Genomic DNA, 21990 nt, shown 5'->3' with positions numbered 1-21990 from the left:
ATATACTCGGACACACACGGGAGGTCTAGAAGGACTTAGTGCCGCCATCTTGGGCTATTCCTGTGACCGCTTACCGTGTGTTATTGCTCTGAGCTTGTGTGACCCTAACAGGCTCAGTACTTTATGTTTTTGCCATCTCTGTGACTAAAGAGCGAATGCTTTGCACACCATGGTGAAGGCTAACCTCGTGCGCACCTTCGCCATATTGCTCTGCCACCGTCTAGCAGCGGTTATACCATCTACCGCACGGTGGACCCCGAGCGGCGAACGCACTTTATTTATATTTTTATTTAGTGCTTTCCGCCGTTCCTAACATTATACTAGCGCCAGGGTCTGACTAGTGATGGCAGAACAGCAGCAACTCTTGCAGTGCATTCGGCAGCTTGAGGGCCAGTTGGCCACTCTTGAGAGGGCTCTCTCAGCTGCGCAATCCACCGAAACTGCTGTGCAAGCAATCACTGACGCGGTTACGCGTATGTCCACATCCTCCCACGCACCGACAGTTACCCGCCTCCTGTTGCCCGATAAATTTTCTGGCGATGGCGCCTCCTGTAGGGGTTTCATCAGCCAGTGCTCTATCCAGTTGGAGCTACTGGCTGCGCGATTCCCTACGGAGCGGGTCAAGGTGGGGTTTATTGTCTCCCTTCTGTCGGGCAAGGCATTGGAGTGGGCTATGCCACTATGGGAGCGAGGTGACCCAGAGGTTCGGACTGCTACTCAGTTTTTAACAGCTATTAAGCAGGTCTTCCTCGGTCCATGGGTCACGCACGACACCTCTCTTCAGCTTCTGGCTTTGATCCAGGGATCCCTCTCGGTTAGTCAGTATGCCGTTCGTTTTCGGACACTGGCTTCCGAGCTGGAGTGGTCTGACAAAGCCCTTATCCCTGTGTTTTGGAGAGGTTTGGCGGAGCACATCAAAGATGCTCTCTCTACCAGGGAAGTACCCGCAACTTTGGAGGAGCTGATTGCCATTTCCACCCGCATTGACCTCCATTTTTCGGAGCGCGGTATGGAGGAGCGTGCTCAATCCAAATGGAAGGTTACCCCAGCTCCCAACTTTTTTGAGCCTCTGGAACCACCCGAGCCAGAGTTTCCACTCCCTGAGCCCATGGAGGTGTCTCGCGCCGTTCTTGAGGCGTGTCCGGCACAAGACTCCATTTGCGGTTACCATTGTCAACATGCTGTTGCTCCAGACAACAGCGCCCCGCAATGGCCAAACTCTGTGCCGCTGCGTAAGACCTTTGTCCCTCATCACCTTCGGCCGAGGGTTCTCGCGTGGGCACACGCTTCCAGGAGGGGTGGTCACTGCGGCTATATGCAGACCACAAAACTCCTGGCTGGGTCTTATTGGTGGCCGCACAGGGCTCGGGATGCAAAAATTACATTCGGGCCTGTGCCTTTTGTTCACGGGATAGCCTCTCCAAACAGAGAGTGGCGACGCCCACGACACATGGCGGCGTCCCACTTTAACTTCCGCTCCCGTTGTCTCCCATGTGTCCCTTCTCAAACCTGGCAATCTTGCCATCCCTGATGCCTTCCGCGTGTCCTGGGTTTCCTTGTCACCTACCAGGACATCAGACTTGCCTTCGGACGAGTCTGAGGCCTACGCCACTAAAAGGCACAAGTTGGCGGGTGGCAGGTCGGAGGTCTCAGGGAGGGGGGCCCTAGGAGGGGGGGTAATGTTAGGAGTCAGGTTTCTGTGGTTGCTATGCAGGAATCCAGACCCTCACATTCTGCAGTCTCCTGCGCTTTATCCATGGCAGAAGAGATTGCAGAGGAGATTGATTTGCAGCAAATCTCTCCTGAGGCTAAGTCCTTCTCTCCACTTACTGAGCATGCTCATGGCACAGGAGTCAAGTGCTCAGGTCCTGCTCCAAATCTCATTTGTCCATTTCAGAGATCTGGAGGCGTGCGGAAGGTCCCGGCTGCTATAAAAGGCGCGCAGGGCTGTTCCGCCATGCGCTAGTATAGACATACTTGCTGTTGAGTGAATGTTTGATGGATGCATGATCTGGTGAATGACTCATTTGAAACCCCTTCCCTTTGATAATACGCTTGTGTGAGGGATTGAGTTACTACTTGTTAGGTGTCGGATTCCTGGCACTGCACAGCAGGAATCCAGAGCAAGACATCCTGCGGTCTCTCATTCTCCTCCGACCGCTCAGACTCCTGCTCAGCAATCACGGCGAGCCAGGAAATTCCCTCAGACTCGTTCTGTGAGCCTGGATGTTGCTGCCACCTCTGGTGCAGCAATGGTAGCGCAAACTGCTTTGCAGGGAACAGCTCCAGAGGCTAAGTCCTCGTGCCGTGCTACTGGGCATGCCCGCAACTTCTCCTCTCAGAGGAGAGCAGGGGTCACATGTGCAGGTCCTATGTCGGATCTGATTGGTCCTTCCCAAAGTACTGGAAGGTCCCGGAAGCGCATGGCTATAAAAAGCCCGCATGGCGGCTCGGCCATGCGCTAGTGTAGCATATTATTCTGTGTGTGTATGGTGATGGATGTATGGACTGGTGTCTGACTCATTATGAAACCCCTACCCTCTGATATTACGAGTGGTGACCGAGTGTGAATAGTCAGCTCCAGGGTTGTGGCAAGCTACACGCCACTTGCTCCACACCTACACTAGCGTCCGTCGGTGCCCGGTCCTCGGCGCCGACGCTTGCGGCTTTTCTCTGCCGCTGCGCTGTAGCAACAGCAACTATTGGTGTTCGCGGCTGCGAAGCCCCACGCAGGCCTCTGTGACGCTAACAGGGCCTGTGCCTTTGCCTTAGCGTTCGGGTGACGTTAACCCGAGCGCAGTCCCGCACCTATTAGGTGCATCTGCCATTGTTCAGCAGCGGTCTTGTCACCTACCGCACGGTGGACCCCGGGCGGCGAACGCACCTACTATTATTTATATTTTGTGCGTTCCGCCGACCTTAACACTACTAGTGCCAGCGCGCTATTGCTCCATACTCAGCTGCTAGCGTCCAAGATTGCGCCTGCGCCATAGCAGTGTCGTTGAGCGGCAGTATTCACGCCGCACTGCAGTAGCAGCCCACTTGAGCGTTCGCAGCTGCGATGCTATATACTCGGACACACACGGGAGGTCTAGAAGGACTTAGTGCCGCCATCTTGGGCTATTCCTGTGACCGCTTACCGTGTGTGTTATTGCTCTGAGCTCCTGTGACCCTAACAGGCTCAGTACTTTATGTTTTTGCCATCTCTGTGACTAAACAGTGATTGCTTTGCGCACCAGGGTGAAGGCTAACCCCGTGCGCACCTCCGCCATATTGCTCTGCCACTGTCTAGCAGCGGTTATACCATCTACCGCATGGTGGACCCCGAGTGGCGAACGCACTTTAGTTATATTTTTATTTTGTGCTTTCCGCCGTTCCTAACAGTAGCTAATAAGTCATGTCAGACTAACTTAATTTCCTTCTATGACAGAATCACTGACTAGGTGGATCAGGGAAATGCTGTAGATATGGTATATCTTGACTTCAGCAAAGCATTTGACAAAGTATCTCACACAATCCTTATTGAAAAAATGACTAAGTATGGACTGGACAAGGCAACTGTTAGGTGGATTCATAACTGGCTTAGTGATCGGACCCAAAGAGTGGCCGTAAATGACTGCACATCCAGTTGGAAGAATGTCTCAAGTTGGGTACCACAGGGCTCTGTCCTGGGTCCTGTATTGTTCAACATCTTTATCAATGATTTAGATGAAGAAATTGAGGGTAAACTGATTAAATTTGCTGATCATACAAAGCTAGGAGGGATAGCTAATATTAGAAGAGAGAGAGGATTCAAAAATATATAAATAAACTGGAGCAGTGGGCAGAAACTAACAGAATGGTTTTTAACAGGGAAAAATGCAAAGTACTACATCTGGGCAATAAAAATGAAAAAAGCATGTACAGAATGGGAGGAATAGGGCTAAGCAACAGCACATGTGAAAAAGACTTACTAATAGATCAAAGACTGAACATTAGTTGACAGTGTGATACAGCAGCAAAAGAGGCAAATACAATTCTATGATGTATTAAAAGAAGCATACAGTCAACATCACGTGAAGTCATTATTGCCCTCTACTCTTCTTTGGTCAGACCTCATCTGGAATACTGTGTCCAGTTTTGGGCACCACATTTTAAAAAAGACATCGACAAACTGGAGCAAGTTCAGAGAAGAGCGACCAGAATGGTGATGGTTGCAGGATTTGGGAATGTTTAGCTTGCAAAACAGAAGACTTAGAGGAGACTTAATAGCTGTCTACAAATATCTCAAGGGCTGTCACAATGTAGAAGGATCATCTTTATTCTCATTTGCACAAGAAAAGACTAAGCAATGGGATGAAACTGAATGGGAGGAGACACAGATTAGATATTAGAAAAAACTTTTTGACAGTGATGGTGATCAATGAGTGCAACAGGCTGCCACAAGAGGTGGTAAGTTCTCCTTCAATAGATGTCTTCAAACAGTGGCTGGACAGACACCTGTATGGGATGATTTAGTGAATCCTGCTTTGAGCAGGGGGTTGGACAAGATGACCCAGGAGGTCCCTTCCAACTCTAACATTCTATGATTCTATAATAGTTTATAAAGGATACTTTACCTGAATGTACTTATGTTCATTGAGTCCTGCAGGCACCTGAGTAAGGCTGTTATGGTCTAAGTGTAGCTCCCGTAGATGAGGAACATTGGAAATGGATCCATTTTCAACATTAATTATGCTGTTATAACTCAATCCTAATCTGCAGAAAAAATAAAATGTTTAATGTGATAAAAAGTATAATATTCAAATATTTGTCTATGTTAGGATATTCATTTAGGAAAAATATGACAATTTATACTGACCTTACAGTCACATGTTATTCTGTAATATCTATCTGGATTAAAAATTCATATGGTTGCCATGGGAAACTGTCAGCACACTAGTAAACTGACAGCACACCATTAATAAATTTTATATATATATATATATATATATATATACTCTATATATATATATATATATACACTCACTGGCCACTTTATTAGGTACACCATGCTAGTAACGGGTTGGACCCCCTTTTGCCTTCAGAACTGCCTCAATTCTTCGTGGCAGAGATTCAACAAGGTGCTGGAAGCATTCCTCAGAGATTTTGGACCATATTGACATGATGGCATCACACAGTTGGCGCAGATTTGTCGGCTGCACATCCCTGATGCGAATCTCCCGTTCCACCACATCCCAAAGATGCTCTATTGGATTGAGATCTGGTGACTGAGGAGGCCATTTGAGTACAGTGAACTCATTGTCATGTTCAAGAAACCAATCTGAGATGATTCGAGCTTTATGACATGGCGCATTATCCTGCTGAAAGTAGCCATCAGATGCCTGTTCTTAGCTGAGAGGAGTGGTACCCAGTGTGGTCTTCTGCTGCTGTAGCCCATCTGCCTCAAAGTTCGACGCACTGTGCGTTCAGAGATGCTCTTCTGCCTACCTTGGTTGTAACGGGTGGCAATTTGAGTCACTGTTGCCTTTCTATCAGCTCGAACCAGTATGCCCATTCTCCTCTGACCTCTGGCATCAACAAGGCATTTCCGGCCACAGAACTGCCGCTCACTGGATTTTTTTTCTTTTTCGGACCATTCTCTGTAAACCCTAGAGATGGTTGTGCGTGAAAATCCCAGTAGATCAGCAGTTTCTGAAATACTCAGACCAGCCCTTCTGGCACCAACAATCATGCCACGTTCAAAGGCACTCAAATCACCTTTCTTCCCCATACTGATGCTCGGTTTGAACTGCAGGAGATTGTCTTGACCATGTCTACATGCCTAAATGCACTGAGTTGCCGCCATGTGATTGGCTGATTAGAAATTAAGTCTTAACACACAGTTGGACAGGTGTACCTAATAAAGTGGCCAGTGAGTGTATATACACAGTATATATTTAATATATAAAGCTCAAGTGTGTATGTACTGTACAGTCATGGCCAAAAGTATTGACACCCCTGCAATTCTGTCAGATAATACTCAGTTTCTTCCTGAAAATGATTGCAAACACAAATTCTTTGGTATTATTATCTTCATTTAATTTGTCTTAAATGAAAAAACACAAAAAGAATTGTCCTAAAGCCAAATTGGATATAATTCCACACCAAACATAACAAAGAGGGTGGACAAAAGTATTGGCACTGTTTGAAAAATCATGTGATGCTTCTCTAATTTATGTAATTAACAGCACCTGTAACTTACCTGTGGCACCTAACAGGTGTTGGCAATAACTAAATCACACTTGCAGCCAGTTAACATGGATTAAAGTTGACTCAACCTCTGTCCTGTGTCCTTGTGTGTACCACATTGAGCATGGAGAAAAGAAAGAAGACCAAAGAACTGTCTGAGGACTTGAGAAACCAAATTGTGAGGAAGCATGAGCAATTTCAAGGCTACAAGTCCATCTCCAAAGACCTGAATGTTCCTGTGTCTACCGTGTACAGTGTCATCAAGAAGTTTAAAGCCCATGGCACTGTGGCTAACCTCCCTAGATGTGGCCGGAAAAGAAAAATTGACAAGAGATTTCAACGCAAGATTGTACGGATGTTGGATAAAGAACCTCCACTAACATCCAAACAAGTTCAAGCTGCCCTGCAGTCCGAGGGTACAACGGTGTCAACCCGTACAATCCGTCGGCGTCTGAATGAAAAGGGACTGTATGGTAGGAGACCCAGGAAGACTCCACTTCTTACCCCGAGACATAAAAAAGCCAGGCTGGAGTTTGCCAAAACTTACCTGAAAAAGCCTAAAACATTTTGGAAGAATGTTCTCTGGTCAGATGAGACAAAAGTAGAGCTTTTAGGGCAAAAGCATCAACATAGAGTTTACAGGAGAAAAAAGAGGCATTCAAAGAAAAGTACACAGAACACCTGTGGAGAGATCTAAAAATGGCAGTTTGGAGAAGGCACCCTTCAAATATCAGGGACCTGGAATAGTTTGCCAAAGAAGAATGGTCTAAAATTCCAGCAGAGCATTGTAAGAAACTCATTAATGGTTACCGGAAGCGGTTGGTCGCAGTTATTTTGGCTAAAGGTTGTGCAACCAAGTATTAGGCTGAGGGTGCCAATACTTTTGTCCGGCCCATTTTTGGAGTTTTGTGTAAAATGATCAATGTTTTGCTTTTTGCTTCATTCTCTTTTGCGTTTTTTCATTTAAGACAAATTAAATGAAGATAATAATACCAAAGAATTTGTGTTTGCAATCATTTTCAGGAAGAAACTGAATATTATCTGACAGAATTGCAGGGGTGTCAATACTTTTGGCCATGACTGTATGTATGTATGTGTGTGTGTGTATGTCCAGGATTGGCATCCGCACCGTCGCAGCTACAGCCACAAAATTTGGCACAGTCACACGTCTAGACCCCGAGAGTGTCCTAGGCTATGTTGTGAGACGAAATTTTAACCCCGCGCGTTCCAATTCACCAAACAACTTTGCCCCTATCTACATAATGGGGAAAAAGTGTGTGTATCAAGCCCCACCCCTCATTATGATGTCATAATGGTTGCTATGGCAACACTGATGTCATCACAGGTTGCAAGCCCCGCCGCTCATTATGATGTCATAATGGTTGTCTATGGGATGGAGGATGTGTGATGGGTATATGGGCACTGGACTATGGGATGGAGGATATGTATGATGGGTATATGGGCACAGGACTATGGGATGGCGGATATGTATGATGGGTATATGGTCACGGGACTATGGGATGGAGGATATGTATGATGGGTATATGGGCATGGGACTATGAGATGAAGGATGTGTGATGGGTATATGGGCACTCGACTATGGGATGGCGAATATGTATGATGGGTATATGGGCATGGGACTATGGGATGGAGGATGTGTGATGGGTATATGGGCATGGGCCTATGGGATCATGGATATGTATGATGGGTATATGGGCACGGGACAATGGGAAGGAGGATAATTATAATTTGCTATAACTAACCACAGTTAGTTACTATGCCCGGGCAGCGCCGGGCTCTTCAGCTAGTATATATATATATATATATATATATATATATACACACACGAGTATACTGCATATACACACACACATACACACACCTGTCTCATTCATCAAATATGGTTTGGAAAAGTCCATACAATGCCACAAAACAAACCTATTCATAAGGAGGTAAGTAACGATTGAGGTCGCAGAGGGTATGACTATGAATGGACCCACGCTGGAGTGGGGTCCACTGTCACCAACATCTATTTCTGCTGTGTGTATGATGATGCAAATTCAGCTCAAATGTATTGCAGCGCATAAGAACAAAACCTAAGTATTTGCTTTAAATCTAACTCATGAGAACAAATAAAGGGGTGTTTCCCTAATCCAATTTTAATTCTTCCTTACGGCTCGTTAAGAAGTCCATGCAAATCGGTCTGAGCATGGACGGCTAATGAACGGAATGGACAAGGATCTCCTGACCCAAATGTGACAACCTCATAGAAATACAAGACTTTTGGATATGAAATGGACCTTACTCCATCTTAAAACCACCATAACTACTGTACAGTAAACCTAGGCACTTGTATAAATACACGAAACACATTATTTTGGTTGTCAAAATGACCACAGCTTTAAACCACAGGATTAAACAATTACAGTGGGAGTCAGGTAAAGTGCTAGTACATTGGGATTCACAAGTACTTTCATATCCCCAGCTGTCTGACATACAGCACCAGGACAGACAGCCATAAAGGGGCGGCACGCACTGGCTTCCCATTCAGGGAAAGCCAGTAAACTTTCAGGGCACCAATGACCCTGTTATCCTCAATCCTGTGCCCGCCCCTGATTGGCGTTACTATTACAACGTCCCTGAGGTTGGCCACCAAAGCCGAGCCTGTGCGCCACCATGAGGTTTTACATCCTCTATTAGTTAAAATTAGTCCACCTTAACTTGTCTGCAACTTCTACCTGACTCCTAAACCGCAAAGCTGTGACGGGTTGTAAATTCCGAGTCACATTTGACACTTTTTTTTAATAAATCACTTTTGTAAACCTATAAACTAGAATTACCTGCAAAAGCATTAAGGGGGCTAAACTTGGCAAACCTCCAACTCACAGAGAGTCATCCTACAGTGCTCAGAAGAGTAAAAACCCCCTGTGGAGGAAACCTCTAGGGAACCATGGCTGATGGATTGCCCATCCTTTGGGCTTAGAAGGTTAACTCTTTATAGCAATGATAAAATTGAACCTGGTACAAGATATACAATAGCAAATTCAAAAAATACAATTGAACATTCAAAATTATACAAATAATAATTAAAAAGTTTTAGAACAGTGATTATAAACAGGGCGGGAAGGCGGGTTATGCTTCCTCCAGTTCATCCAGTGAGAGAAAGCGGGGGAGAGAGAGAGAGTCAGAGATACTATAAGCCCCATCCTCCTCACAGTAACACACCAGGCACAGACGTACTGAGCTCCTTCCTCTTAAAGCAACATCACTCTTGCCTAAAATCTACACCGCTTTACAAACAAAGCTGCAGGAGTTAAAGCTCCACCCCTCCCAAAGTCATGTCCTCCTCCGCCTAGTGCTCTGGTGGTCTCTTGAAACTGTCATTCTGTGGTCAGGAATAGAGACAAGCAAAACTGAACTTAAAAGTTTGGGGATCGTACCAGAATCAGTTTCCACGGGTCCACTCCATAGTCAAGAAACTTGCAGCCAGTCTGTGCATTATCAATACATGTTTGCAACAATTTGCACTGACTTCTGAATGAAACGTATCTCAGATTCTTAGGAATGATCTGGAGTATCACCAGTGGCAACACTCTATAAACACCATCAAACCCATTATTATTTATTTTACATTCAAACATGGTGATACTTGGTCATTCATTGAACCTGGGGAAAACCTTCACATGCTCTGTGTGTTTTTTGAATAGAGAGGCATCACTATATAGCAAACAATCTTAGACATTTATCAGCACTTGCACTTTACTATTTCCTATGTCTCTTCTTATGTCTTACATGTCTTTTTGTTTCGTATATAATTAGTGTCATTTTCATGGGCATCTATACCGCATTATTGTATTTTATGCCCAATGCATTTTATTTCAGACTAATACATATTGGATCTGTATTATTCTATACGTGCTTTATAAATCATCAAATGCTTTATAAAACTTTGCCCGTCCCCTCTTCTTTTTCCACAACTAGTCTGATGTGGAAAATTGGCTATGTACACTGACTGGCACATTGGGTGTAATGGGTCCATATGCTCTCTGTGTGGGGTCTGTGGCATACATGGATATGACAGGTATATACAGTTAGGTCCATATATATTTGGACAGAGACAACATTTTTCCAATTTTGGTTCTAGACATTACCACAATGAATTTTAAACAAAACAATTCAGGTGCAGTTGAAGTTCAGACTTTCAGCTTTCATTTGAGGGTATCCACATTAAAATTGGATGAAGGGTTTAGGAGTTTCAGCTCCTTAACATGTGCCACCCTGTTTTTAAGGGACCAAAAGTAATTGGACAATTGACTCCAAGGCTATTTCATGGACAGGTGTGGGCAATCCCTTCGTTATGTAATTCTTAACACTAGAACTACTGATGGAGTCATTTTGACTCCTTTCGTTTTTTATTTCTCTTCTGTGACTACATTTTTCAGAATTCCGGCTTGAAACTCGGTGACTTTTCCTCAAATATGATGTGAAAAAAGATTTTGTGAGAATAAATAATTTTGGTGAAAAATTTGCGTGTTTTTTCAAAATTTACCAAGAACTACTGAAGGGAGTCATTTTGACTCCCTACTATATTTTGAGGTCCTTTTGTCACTAAATGTTGCTATAAAGTTTTGTGCATAATTTTTTCACTCTGTCTTATTTACCCTGATGTTCATATAGATGTAGTTCAATTTACATGTCAACTTTTCACATTTTCCTTGTGTTTTACCTGCTTGTATTACTGTGTAATACTGAACAAAATAGCTTGTTTACTCTAGGCTCTTATCTTATCAGATTTGATGAGAAATCTACTCGATCGGAGAGACTGCAAACGGACAAGTTTGCTCTATTTTCTACTGTGTGGGACAGGTTTATTGAAAATTGTATTGCGTGTTACAAACCTGGCCCATACATAACGGTGGATGAGCAACTTTTCCCAAGCAAAACTAGGTGTCCATTCACGCAGTACATGCCTTCCAAACCAGATAAATATGGCCACAAATATTGGCTAGCTGTTGATAAGGAGAGCAAATATCTGGCAAATGGCTTCCCTTATCTAGGCAAAAGATGACACACGCCGTGCTGAGGACCGTTTAGCTGACCATGTGGTAATGAAGTTATTGGACCCGTTTTTGAAAAAAGGTCGCAATGTTACAACCGATAATTATTTTACTTCAGTAAAATTAGCTAAACCGCTAAAAAGCAAAGGAACAACCATCGTGGGAACACTGAACAAGATAAGGCGAGAAGTGCCTAAAGAAATAAAATCCATGAAAGAGGAATTGTACAACACTAAAGTGTTTAGAAATGAAGACAATTTTACACTTACAGTATATCAAGGAAAGCCCAACAAAAATGTTGTCATTTTGAGTTCCGTCCATCCAGATGTTGTTGTTGCGTCTGATTCCGCTAAAAAAACTCCAGAAACGGTAAAGTTTTACAATGAAACAAAATATGGAGTAGATGTAGTGGATCAGATGGCACGAAAATATACCACACGAACATGCACAAGGAGATGGCCTGTTCATGCATTTGAAAATGCCTTAGACTTTGCGGGTATAAATGCATGGATAATATTCAAGGAGATTACCCACCAAAAAATGTCACGCAAGGCATTTTTGCAAACGCTTGTGAGAGAGCTGAGTGGTCCTTATGTCACAGATAGGGAAAAGGGTTCCACGTCCCAAGTTTCTACATGCTCAGAAGTGATGGTTCAAACAAAATTTTGCCAGATCAAAGAAAAGTGCAAGAAAAATAGATCTGTCGGCAATTGTAAGACTTGTGGTAAGTCTTTGTGTGGGCAATGTACTGCCATAAATCAAAGGCAATGCCTAAAATGCGAAACACCAAATGTTTAGAAGGTGAATTCTGCGCCATATTTTCATTTTTATGCTCCTCCACCTACATTTTCTCTGCTTTTTGTTCTTCAGTTGTTGTTTATATGTGTGCACTTGAATAAAAAAAAGTTTGAAAAACGTCTATTATAATTATTGTTATTTTCTGTAGAAAAATAAGAAAAGCAGAAAAAAAACAATCAAAAGCATTACTGTTGGATCTCACAATAATAATACATTACAAAAAATATAATTATTAATAAATAACCACAAATGAAACTCTAAAAATAAACAAAAACAAGCAAGGAGTCAAAATGACTCCTTTCAGTAGTTCTAGGCGGGGTCACGAGTCCAGTAGTCCTAGTGTTAATTAAGCAGATAAAAGGCCTGGAGTTGATTTGAGGTGTGGTGCTTGCATTTGGAAGGTTTTGCTGTGAAGGAAACAGCGGTCAAAGGAGCTCTCCATGCAAGTGAAACAATCCATCCTTAAGCTGCAAAAACAGAAAACAAAATCCAAGAAATTGCTACAACATTAGGAGTGGCAAAATCTACAGTTTGGTACATCCTGAGAAAGAAAGAAAGCATTGGTGAACTCATCAATGCAAAAAGACCTGGGTGCCCATGGAAGACAATAGTGGTGGATGATCACATAATAATCTCCATGGTGAAGAGAAACCCCTTCACAACAGCCAACCAAGTGAACAACACTCTCCAGGAGGTAGGCGTATCAATATCCAAATCTACCATAAAGAGAAGACTGCATGAAAGTAAATACAGAGGGTTCACTGCACGGTGCAAGCCACTCATAAGCATCAAGAATAAAAAGGCTAGGCTGGACTTTGCTAAAAAAACATCTCAAAAAGCCAGCATAGTTTGGAAGAACACAATTTGGACAGATAAAACCAAGATCAACCTCTACCAGAATGATGGAAAGAGAAAAGTATGGCGAAAGCTTGGTACAGCTCATGATCCAAAGCATACCACATCATCTGTAAAACACGGTGGAGGCAGTGTGATGGCTTGGGCATGCATGGCTGCCAGTGGCACTGGGTCACTAGTGTTTATTGATGATGTGACACAGGACAGAAGCAGCCGAATGAATTCTGAGGTATTCAGAGCCATACTGTGTGCTCAGATCCAGCCAAATGCAGCCAAACTGATTGGTCGTCGTTTCATACTACAGATGGACAATGACCCAAAACATAAAGCCAAAGCAACCCAGGAGTTTATTAAAGCAAAGAAGTGGAATATTCTTGAATGGCCAAGTCAGTCACCTGATCTCAACTCAATTGAGCATGCATTTCACTTGTTAAAGACTAAACTTTAGACAGAAAGGCCCACAAACAAACAGCAACTGAAAACCACCGCAGTGAAGGCCCTGGCAGAGCATCCAAAAGGAGGAAACACAGCGTCTGGTGATGTCCATGAGTTCAAGTCTTCAAGCAGTCATTGCCAACAAAGGGTTTTCAACCAAGTACTAGAAATGAACATTTTATTTAAAATTATTTAATCTGTCCAATTACTTTTGGTCCCTTTAAAAACAGGGTGGCACATGTTAAGGAGCTGAAACTCCTAAACCCTTCATCCAATTTTAATGTGGATACCCTCAAATGAAAGCTGAATGTCTGAACTTCAACTGCATCTGAATTGTTTTGTTTAAAATTCATTGTGGTAATATCTAAAACCAAAATTAGAAAAATGTTGTCTGTGTCCAAATATATATGGACCTAACTGTATGACACGCTTGTTAGGATAATCCCCAACCCATCTGTTGTGTCAAAGTCACATTAGATGATTGCGGCTTCCAAGCCGGGCGAGTAATTTCTGATATGGAAGTGAGCATTGGTTTGGCCTGGCTGCAATCAAGGACCAAAATCGATGCTAAACCAGGGTAGTTTAAATCTTTTTGCTAATTTCTAGCATCGAGATATGCTTGAATATTCTAATACATGCTATACTATGTCTTAGAATACTGTATATATTTTTAATTTCTGTATATTTTACATTATGAATGGCAAATACCATGCTTAAGCTCTATAACTTTTTTACTGCAATTATATCCCCCAAGGTGTGCAATATAATTTAAGTGCCTCTTATGCTTGTAAAAAAAAAAATGTAGCACATTTTTGTGCATGCCTGGAATGTGTTATCTGAGAACACTCGAGGTATTTTGACTGTGAACTGTATAGTGCTTGTTATCCAAGGACTGCTGCCCCTAGGGTTTGCACGTGTTTCAACATAACTGTTCAACCTCCAATATTATCTTAAATTGATGTCAAATGACTTAATCTTCTAACAAGTGCGCATCTCATGTTTATCATAATAGATTCAATTCTTCAAAGTAATATGGCTAAAGTAAGGTTTTCTAAAAAGCAGCTTATTAAATGTGGACTTCATCCTACATGGATGTTTATGAATTCTTCTTAAATTAGTTAATTCACAAATATATTAAAAATCAGCAAGTTGGCCTTATTAAAGGAGCTGTCCTCTACTGGAAAACCATGGCTTAACCAATTCAGTGTCTCGTAGAAAATTAAAGCAATGTATACTCACTTCTTGCAGCAGTGCTGTTCCATTGACTCAGGTGGGTGACGCTGTTGTGTCATTTGATCACTGCAACCAATCAGCGGCCACTGACTAGCTGCAGCTTTCAATATTTCGTCACAAAGACACTGTCTCTGACAAAATGGCCACTGATCTGATTGATAACTTGCAGCTGATTAGTGACTATTGATTGGCTGCAGAGTTCGCATAGCAGAACCAGATCACCCGCAGGAAACAGCGCACCGACAACACTGAAACCTGTAGCGAACTGGGCTTGGGTTCAGAGGAACATGTGCCGCTCCACCAGCAGTTGTGCAGGGCCGCAAGACCTCATTTCTTCTTCAGTCAGGCCGGCACTGCGCCTTTTATCTTGTGTGCCAGCCCAGCGGCATCACAGCTAACAAACATGGCTAAAGTGACATCATTCCGCATGCCCTGCACTGTCACCTTCCCACAGGAGAGGAGCTGGATGGGAGACCAGCTGGGGGAAGGTGAGCCAAGTGTCTTGCTTACCATGTAAAAATACATATATGATTGTGTTTATCTATGTATGTCTGTGAATATGTATATGTCTGTTTATATGTATTTTTGTGTACATCTTCAAATATATTTATGCTTGTAGTATGTGTTTATATCTGTATATATGTACTTGTATATATGTGTGCGCACGCATGTCTACGTGTGTGTCCATTTTTGCATATTGTAAGTGTGCATGTCTGCGTACCATATGTGTGCATGCCTGCGTACCATATGACTACTTGCATGCGCTTGTTCATGTGTGTGCACATGTCTGCATATGTGATTGTATGCCTGCGTGTTTGCGCATGTCTGCGTACCCTATGACTGCGTGTGTATGCATGACTGCATATTGAGTGTGCATGTCTGCATATTATGTGTGCATGTCTGGGTATTTTGTGCGCAGGTCGGAGCATTGTGTTTGCACATCTGTGTATTATTTGTGAATGTCTGCATATTGTATGTGCACATGTCTGCCTATGTGAGCGCATGCCTGTGTGTTTGCGCAAGTCTGCGTACCGTATGACTGCGTGTGTATGCATGACTGCATATTGAGTGTGCATGTCTGCATATTATGTGTGCATGTCTGGGTATTTTGTGTGCAGGTCGGAGCATTGTGTTTGCACGTCTGTGTATTGTTTGTGAATGTCTGCATATTGTATGTGTACATGTCTGCATATGTGAGCGCATGCCTGTGTGTTTGCGCAAGTCTGCGTACCGTATGACTGCGTGTGTATGCATGACTGCATATTGAGTGTGCATGTCTGCATATTATGTGTGCATGTCTGGGTATTTTGTGTGCAGGTCGGAGCATTGTGTTTGCACGTCTGTGTATTGTTTGTGAATGTCTGCATATTGTATGTGTACATGTCTGCATATGTGTGTGCAAGTCTACATGTAGCATATGAACATGTCTGCATATGTGTGAATGTAGTTAGGAGCAGAAGCCAGTACATCTGTTGTGGTTCGATGTGGAGCAGCAAAAAATTCGTCCTGACCAGATGTAGGAAGCATTCAGAGGAAGAAAACTTTAAAATACCACATCCATGAAGGAAGGGATGAAGGGGTGGATGGACAATGCAACGCGCTTCATATGCAACTCAGTATCATTTTTGAAACATAATTATTTTTGTTAGGAAGTTAGAAGGGTTAAAAGTAGAGTTGAGCGATACCGTCCGATACTTCAAAGTATCGGATCGGAATGGATCGGCCGATCTTAAAAAAAAGTATCGGTATCGCCGATTCCGATACCGGAAGTCCCATTCAAGTCTATGGGACTTCCGATATCGGAATAAGAAAAATCCTGTTTTTCCCTTGTACAGCCTCTCTGGGGTCTGTACGGGCCTTTCGGGGGGCTGTACCGTCCTGCTAGGGGGTCTGTGCAGGCTCCGGTGGTCTGTGCCGGCCTGCCGGGGGGGCTGTGCAGGCTCCGGTGGGCTGTGCCGGCCTGCCGGGGGGCTGTGCCGGCCTGCCGGGGGGCTGTGCAGGCTCCGGGGGGCTGTGCCGGCCTGCCGGGGGGCTGTACAGGCTTCGGGGGGCTGTGCAGGCATCGTCCGATGGGACTACAAGTCCCATCGGGCGATGCCTGCTACCATGACAGTGATTGACACATTAGCCAATGATGGGACAGTGGTAGTCCCATCATCCGGCTAATGTGTTGAATGTAAAAAAAAAAAAAAATTACATGCTACATACATGCTACATACATACAACATGCATACTACATACATGCTACATTCATACTACATACTACATACATGCTACATTCATACTACATATATACTACATGCAACATACATACTACATATATACTACATGCATGCAACATGCATACTACATATATACTACATGCAACATACATACTACATATATACTACATGCAACATACATACTACATATATACTACATGCATGCAACATGCATACTACATATATACTACATGCTACATACATACTACATATATACTACATACATACTGCATGCTACATACATACTACATGCTACATACATACCACATACATACTACATACATACTACATGCTACATATATACTACATATATACTGCATGCTACATACATACTACATATATGCTACATACATACTACATACATACTACATGCTACATACATACTACATATATACTACATACATACTACATACATACTACATGCATGCTACATACATACTACATGCTACATACATACCACATACATACTACATACATACTACATGCTACATACATACTACATATATACTACATGCATGCTACATACATACTGCATGCTACATGCATGCTACATACATACTACATACATACTACATGCTACATACATACCACATATATACTACATACATACTACATACAATACATTCATACAATACATACATAGACATACAGTACATATAACATAGAGTAACATACTTACCAATACTTGTCACATTGTTCCCCGAAGCCATTGTCTTTTACGGAATAAATATTAACATAACAAACCACAAAAATACTCACCCACGATCCGAAGCAGTCCACGAGTGTGTCCCACGACGATCTTGGGTAGAGAACTGCAGCATCAGCTGTTGCTGCCGTTCTCTACGGGCTGCAGGAATCCAATGACGGAAGGTAGGTATCCTTCCGCACTGTATTCCTCCGCCACTTAAAAAAAAAAAAGTCCCTAGTCTCACTTTATGCCATTGCTGCGTGACAGCAATGGCATAAAGTGAGACTAGGGACTTTTTTTTTTTTAAGTGGCGGAGGAATACAGTGCGGAAGGATACCTACCTTCCGTCATTGGATTCCTGCAGCCCATAGAGAACGGCAGCAACAGCTGATGCTGCAGTTCTCTACCCAAGATCGTCGTGGGACACACTCGTGGACTGCTTCGGATCGTGGGTGAGTATTTTTGTGGTTTGTTATGTTAATATTTATTCCGTAAAAGACAATGGCTTCGGGGAACAATGTGACAAGTATTGGTAAGTATGTTACTCTATGTTATATGTACTGTATGTCTATGTATGTATTGTATGAATGTATTGTATGTAGTATGTATGTAGTATATATGTGGTATGTATGTAGTATGTAGTATGTATGTAGTATGTATGTAGCATGCATGTAGCATGCAGTATGTATGTAGCATGCATGTAGTATATATGTAGTATGTATGTAGCATGTAGTATGTATGTAGTATGTATGTGGTATGTATGTAGCATGTATGTATGTAGCATGCATGTAGTATGTATGTAGTATGTATGTAGTATATATGTAGTATGTATGTAGCATGCATGTAGTATATATGTAGTATGTATGTAGCATGTAGTATGTATGTAGCATGCATGTAGTATATATGTAGTATGTATGTAGCATGTAGTATGTATGTAGCATGCATGTAGTATATATGTAGTATGTATGTAGCATGTAGTATGTATGTAGCATGCATGTAGTATGAATGTAGTATGTATGTGGTATGTATGTAGCATGTAGTATGTATGTAGCATGCATGTAGTATGTATGTAGTATGCATGTAGTATATATGTAGTATGTATGTAGCATGTAGTATGTATGTAGCATGCATGTAGTATATATGTAGTATGTATGTAGTATATATGTAGCATGTAGTATGTATGTAGCATGCATGTAGTATATATGTGTTATGTATGTAGTATGTATGTAGTATGTATGTAGTATGTATGTGGTATATATGTGGTATGTATGTGGTATGTATGTAGTATGTATGTGGTATGTATGTAGTATGTATGTAGCATGTAGTATGTATGTAGCATGTAGTATGTATGTAGCATGCATGTAGTATGTATGTAGTATTTTTTTTTTTTTTAACATTTAACACATTAGCCGGATGATGGGACTACTACTGTCCCATCATTGGCTAATGTGTCAATCACTGTCATGGTAGCAGGCATCGCCAGATGGGACTTGTAGTCCCATCGGACGATGCTTGCACAGACCCCCGGACATCAGCACAGCCCCCCGGCAGGCCGGCACAGCCCCCCGGCAGGCCGGTACAGACCCCCACAGGGTGCACAGACCACCGGCAGGCCGGCACAGCCCCCCGGCAGGCCGGTACAGACCCCCACAGGGTGCACAGACCACCGGCAGGCCGGCACAGCCCCCCGGCAGGCCGGTACAGACCCCGGGCAGTCCACACAGCCCCCCGGCAGGCCGGCAGAGACCCCCGGAAGGCCCGAAATGACGGCGCATCATGATGCGCACACACCGCGCATCATGATGACGTCAGGCTGTCAATCAACTTTGAACTTCCGATTCCGATGCCGACTTCCGATATTGAAAAAATATCGGAAGTCGGTATCGGAATTCCGATACAGCAAGTATCGGCCGATACCCGATACTTGCGGTATCGGAATGCTCAACACTAGTTAAAAGTTTATCAGCAATTTCTCATTTTTTCAAAATTTTTAACACCAAATTTTTTAAGGGACTACAAAACATTTGAAGTGACATTGAGAGGCCTGTGTTGCAGAAAATACTCAAAAGTGATGTAATTTTGAAAACTGCACAGCTCAAAGTCCTCAAAAACACAATCAAGAATTTTATTAACCCTTCAGGTGCTTCACATGAATTAAAGCAATGTGGAAGGAAAATTAAAAATTTACTTTTTCCCATAAAATGTTGCTTTAAGGCTAGTTTCACACTTGCTTTTTTTTTGCAGCGCGTTTTTCCCGCAAAAAAACGCATTGAAAAAACGCATACAAAAGCATACAACTGCTGCGTTTTTTTCAAGCATTTTTATGAGCATGCATGAAAAAAACGCAGCGTTTTTATGCGTTTGTATGCGTTTTTAGTGCGTTTTTACCGCGTTTGCGTTTTTTTCCAACATTAGGTGGCCCCTCACACTAACCCAAACCATGACTTTACTAACCCTAACCCTGACCCTAACCCTAACCCTGACCCTAACCCTAACCCTAACCCTGACCCTAACCCTTAACCAAATCATACTTAACCCTAACCCAAACCCTAAACCCTAACTAACCCTAACCCTAACCCTAACCCTGACCCTAACCCTAACCCTAACCCTGACCCTAACCCTTAACCAAACCATACTTAACCCTAACCCTGACCCTAACCCTGACCCTAACCCTTAACCAAACCATACTTAACCCTAACCCTGACCCAAACCCCAACCCTAACCCTGACCCTGACCCTAACCCTAACCCTAAACCCCTTAACTAACCCTAACTCTAACCCAAACCCCTAAATTCCATGGTTAAAAAAAAAAAACGCATATGCAAAAAAACGCATACATGAGCATGCCAGTGCGCACATATGCGCATCCATAGGCTATAATGGCCATTTTTAGCGCAAAACGTGCGCATATGTGCGCATGTGCTTTTTTGCAGGGCCAAAAAATGCAACATGCTGCGTCTGGAAAATACAAACACACACCCCAAAAAAACGCAGTGCATGAAAATCGCATACATGCGCTTACAAGCGCGCAGGTATGCGCACCCATGTTAAATATAGGGGAAAAAACGCATGCGCACATATGCGTTTTTTTCCAGCGCTAAAAAACGCAAATGTGAAACCAGCCTAACCCCAAATTTTGCATTTTCACAAGGATATAAGGAGAAAAAATGGACCATACAATTTGTTATTTCTCCTGAGTACGTCAATTGTTATGATTGAGTCACTGTAGGAGGCAAAAACAGAAATAAAAGCTAAGTCCAGAAAACCAGAGAAGTTGGCAACTATTATATTGCAGAATCCTGAACCTATCAACACAACTAGCAGTAGCTGTGGGGGGTTCCTACGATGCCCTAGACCCCTCGATCACGGCCGGAGAATTAAATAGGCCTAAAGAAAGAAAGGGGAAATCTAAACTGCCCCAGAGCAGACCCCAAAGCAATAGGCAGCCCACAACATATAATGACGGTGAAGCAAGATGAAAACACTAACACAGACAGAAAGATAGACTGAGCAAAGACGGGGCCCAAAACTACCTAGATAGGAAAGGATAGGAAGGCTGCTGTCTGCAATCTGCCAAAACCCTATCAAAGACATAAGTCAACAAGCTGATATGAAAAAGGCCCTGAAGCAGCTAGGCTTCAAAAACTAAATCAGCACTCAGGTATTTTCAGAAGACAGAGCTAAAGGAATTCAGCGCACCCCAGCAGGGAATGGCAGAAATCCAGAAAAACAAAGCAAAACAAAGTCAAAGCACCAATGCAAAAGGCCGAGCAGCAAACTTAGCTTTAGAGGAGCAGGAATTCAGACTGGTCTCCAAGGATCCCACAGAGAAATCACCCGCAGGGCAGAAGGGCATCGGTAGCCTTATATCCAGTCAGTAACTCCACTCAGCCAGTCATCATCATCAGCCTCAGGTGTTTGATAATCAGGCTCACTACCTTTCTTTACCAGAAGAGGGAGTTCCTCGGGCCTCAGTAATGAAGGGGAAAATGAACTCACAACAGTTAATACCCCACATGTGGTGGAAAACAACAGTATGGGCAAATGGCAGGGCTCAGAAGGGACGGAGCACCATTTCACTTTTGGAGTGCAAATTTGCTGGAAAAGATAGTGGATACCACACCGTGTTTGCACAGCCTCAGATGTGCCTAAAAAATGGAAACTCTCCACAAGTGACTATATTTTGGAAAATACACCCCTCAAGCAATTTAGAGATTTTGTGAGTGCCTTGAACCCACAGGTGTTTCACAGAAATTTGTAATGTTCAGCTGTGAAAATAGAAAATAAATTAAAAAAATACATTTTTCCTGCAAAAATGTTATTTTTATCCCAATGTTTTCACTTTCATAAGGGTAACAAGAGAAACTGGACCATACAATTTTTTGTGCAATTTCCCCTGAGTACATCAATACCCCCATATGAGGTACAGAACTACTGTTTGGCCACATGGCAGG

The 21990-nt window shown here is 43.0% G+C and overlaps 1 protein-coding gene across 1 annotated transcript in view; it reads right to left on the bottom strand.

Annotated features, from left to right (window-relative positions):
• DCN (decorin) overlaps positions 1 to 21990 on the bottom strand; it is a 185671-nt gene that overhangs the window by 7809 nt on the left and 155872 nt on the right. Inside the window, exon 7 of the mRNA XM_073554277.1 lies at positions 4599 to 4737. Coding sequence (XP_073410378.1) covers positions 4599 to 4737 — 139 coding nt within the window. The remainder of the gene's footprint in view (positions 1 to 4598; positions 4738 to 21990) is intronic.

This window comes from Dendrobates tinctorius, unplaced genomic scaffold, assembly GCF_039654945.1.
Source record: "Dendrobates tinctorius isolate UK_male_01 unplaced genomic scaffold, ASM3965494v1 ptg000209l, whole genome shotgun sequence".
Classification (NCBI taxonomy): Eukaryota; Metazoa; Chordata; class Amphibia; order Anura; family Dendrobatidae; genus Dendrobates; species Dendrobates tinctorius.
The sequence above is the reverse complement of the archived record's forward strand: the minus strand, read 5'-3'. Positions and strand labels throughout refer to the sequence as shown.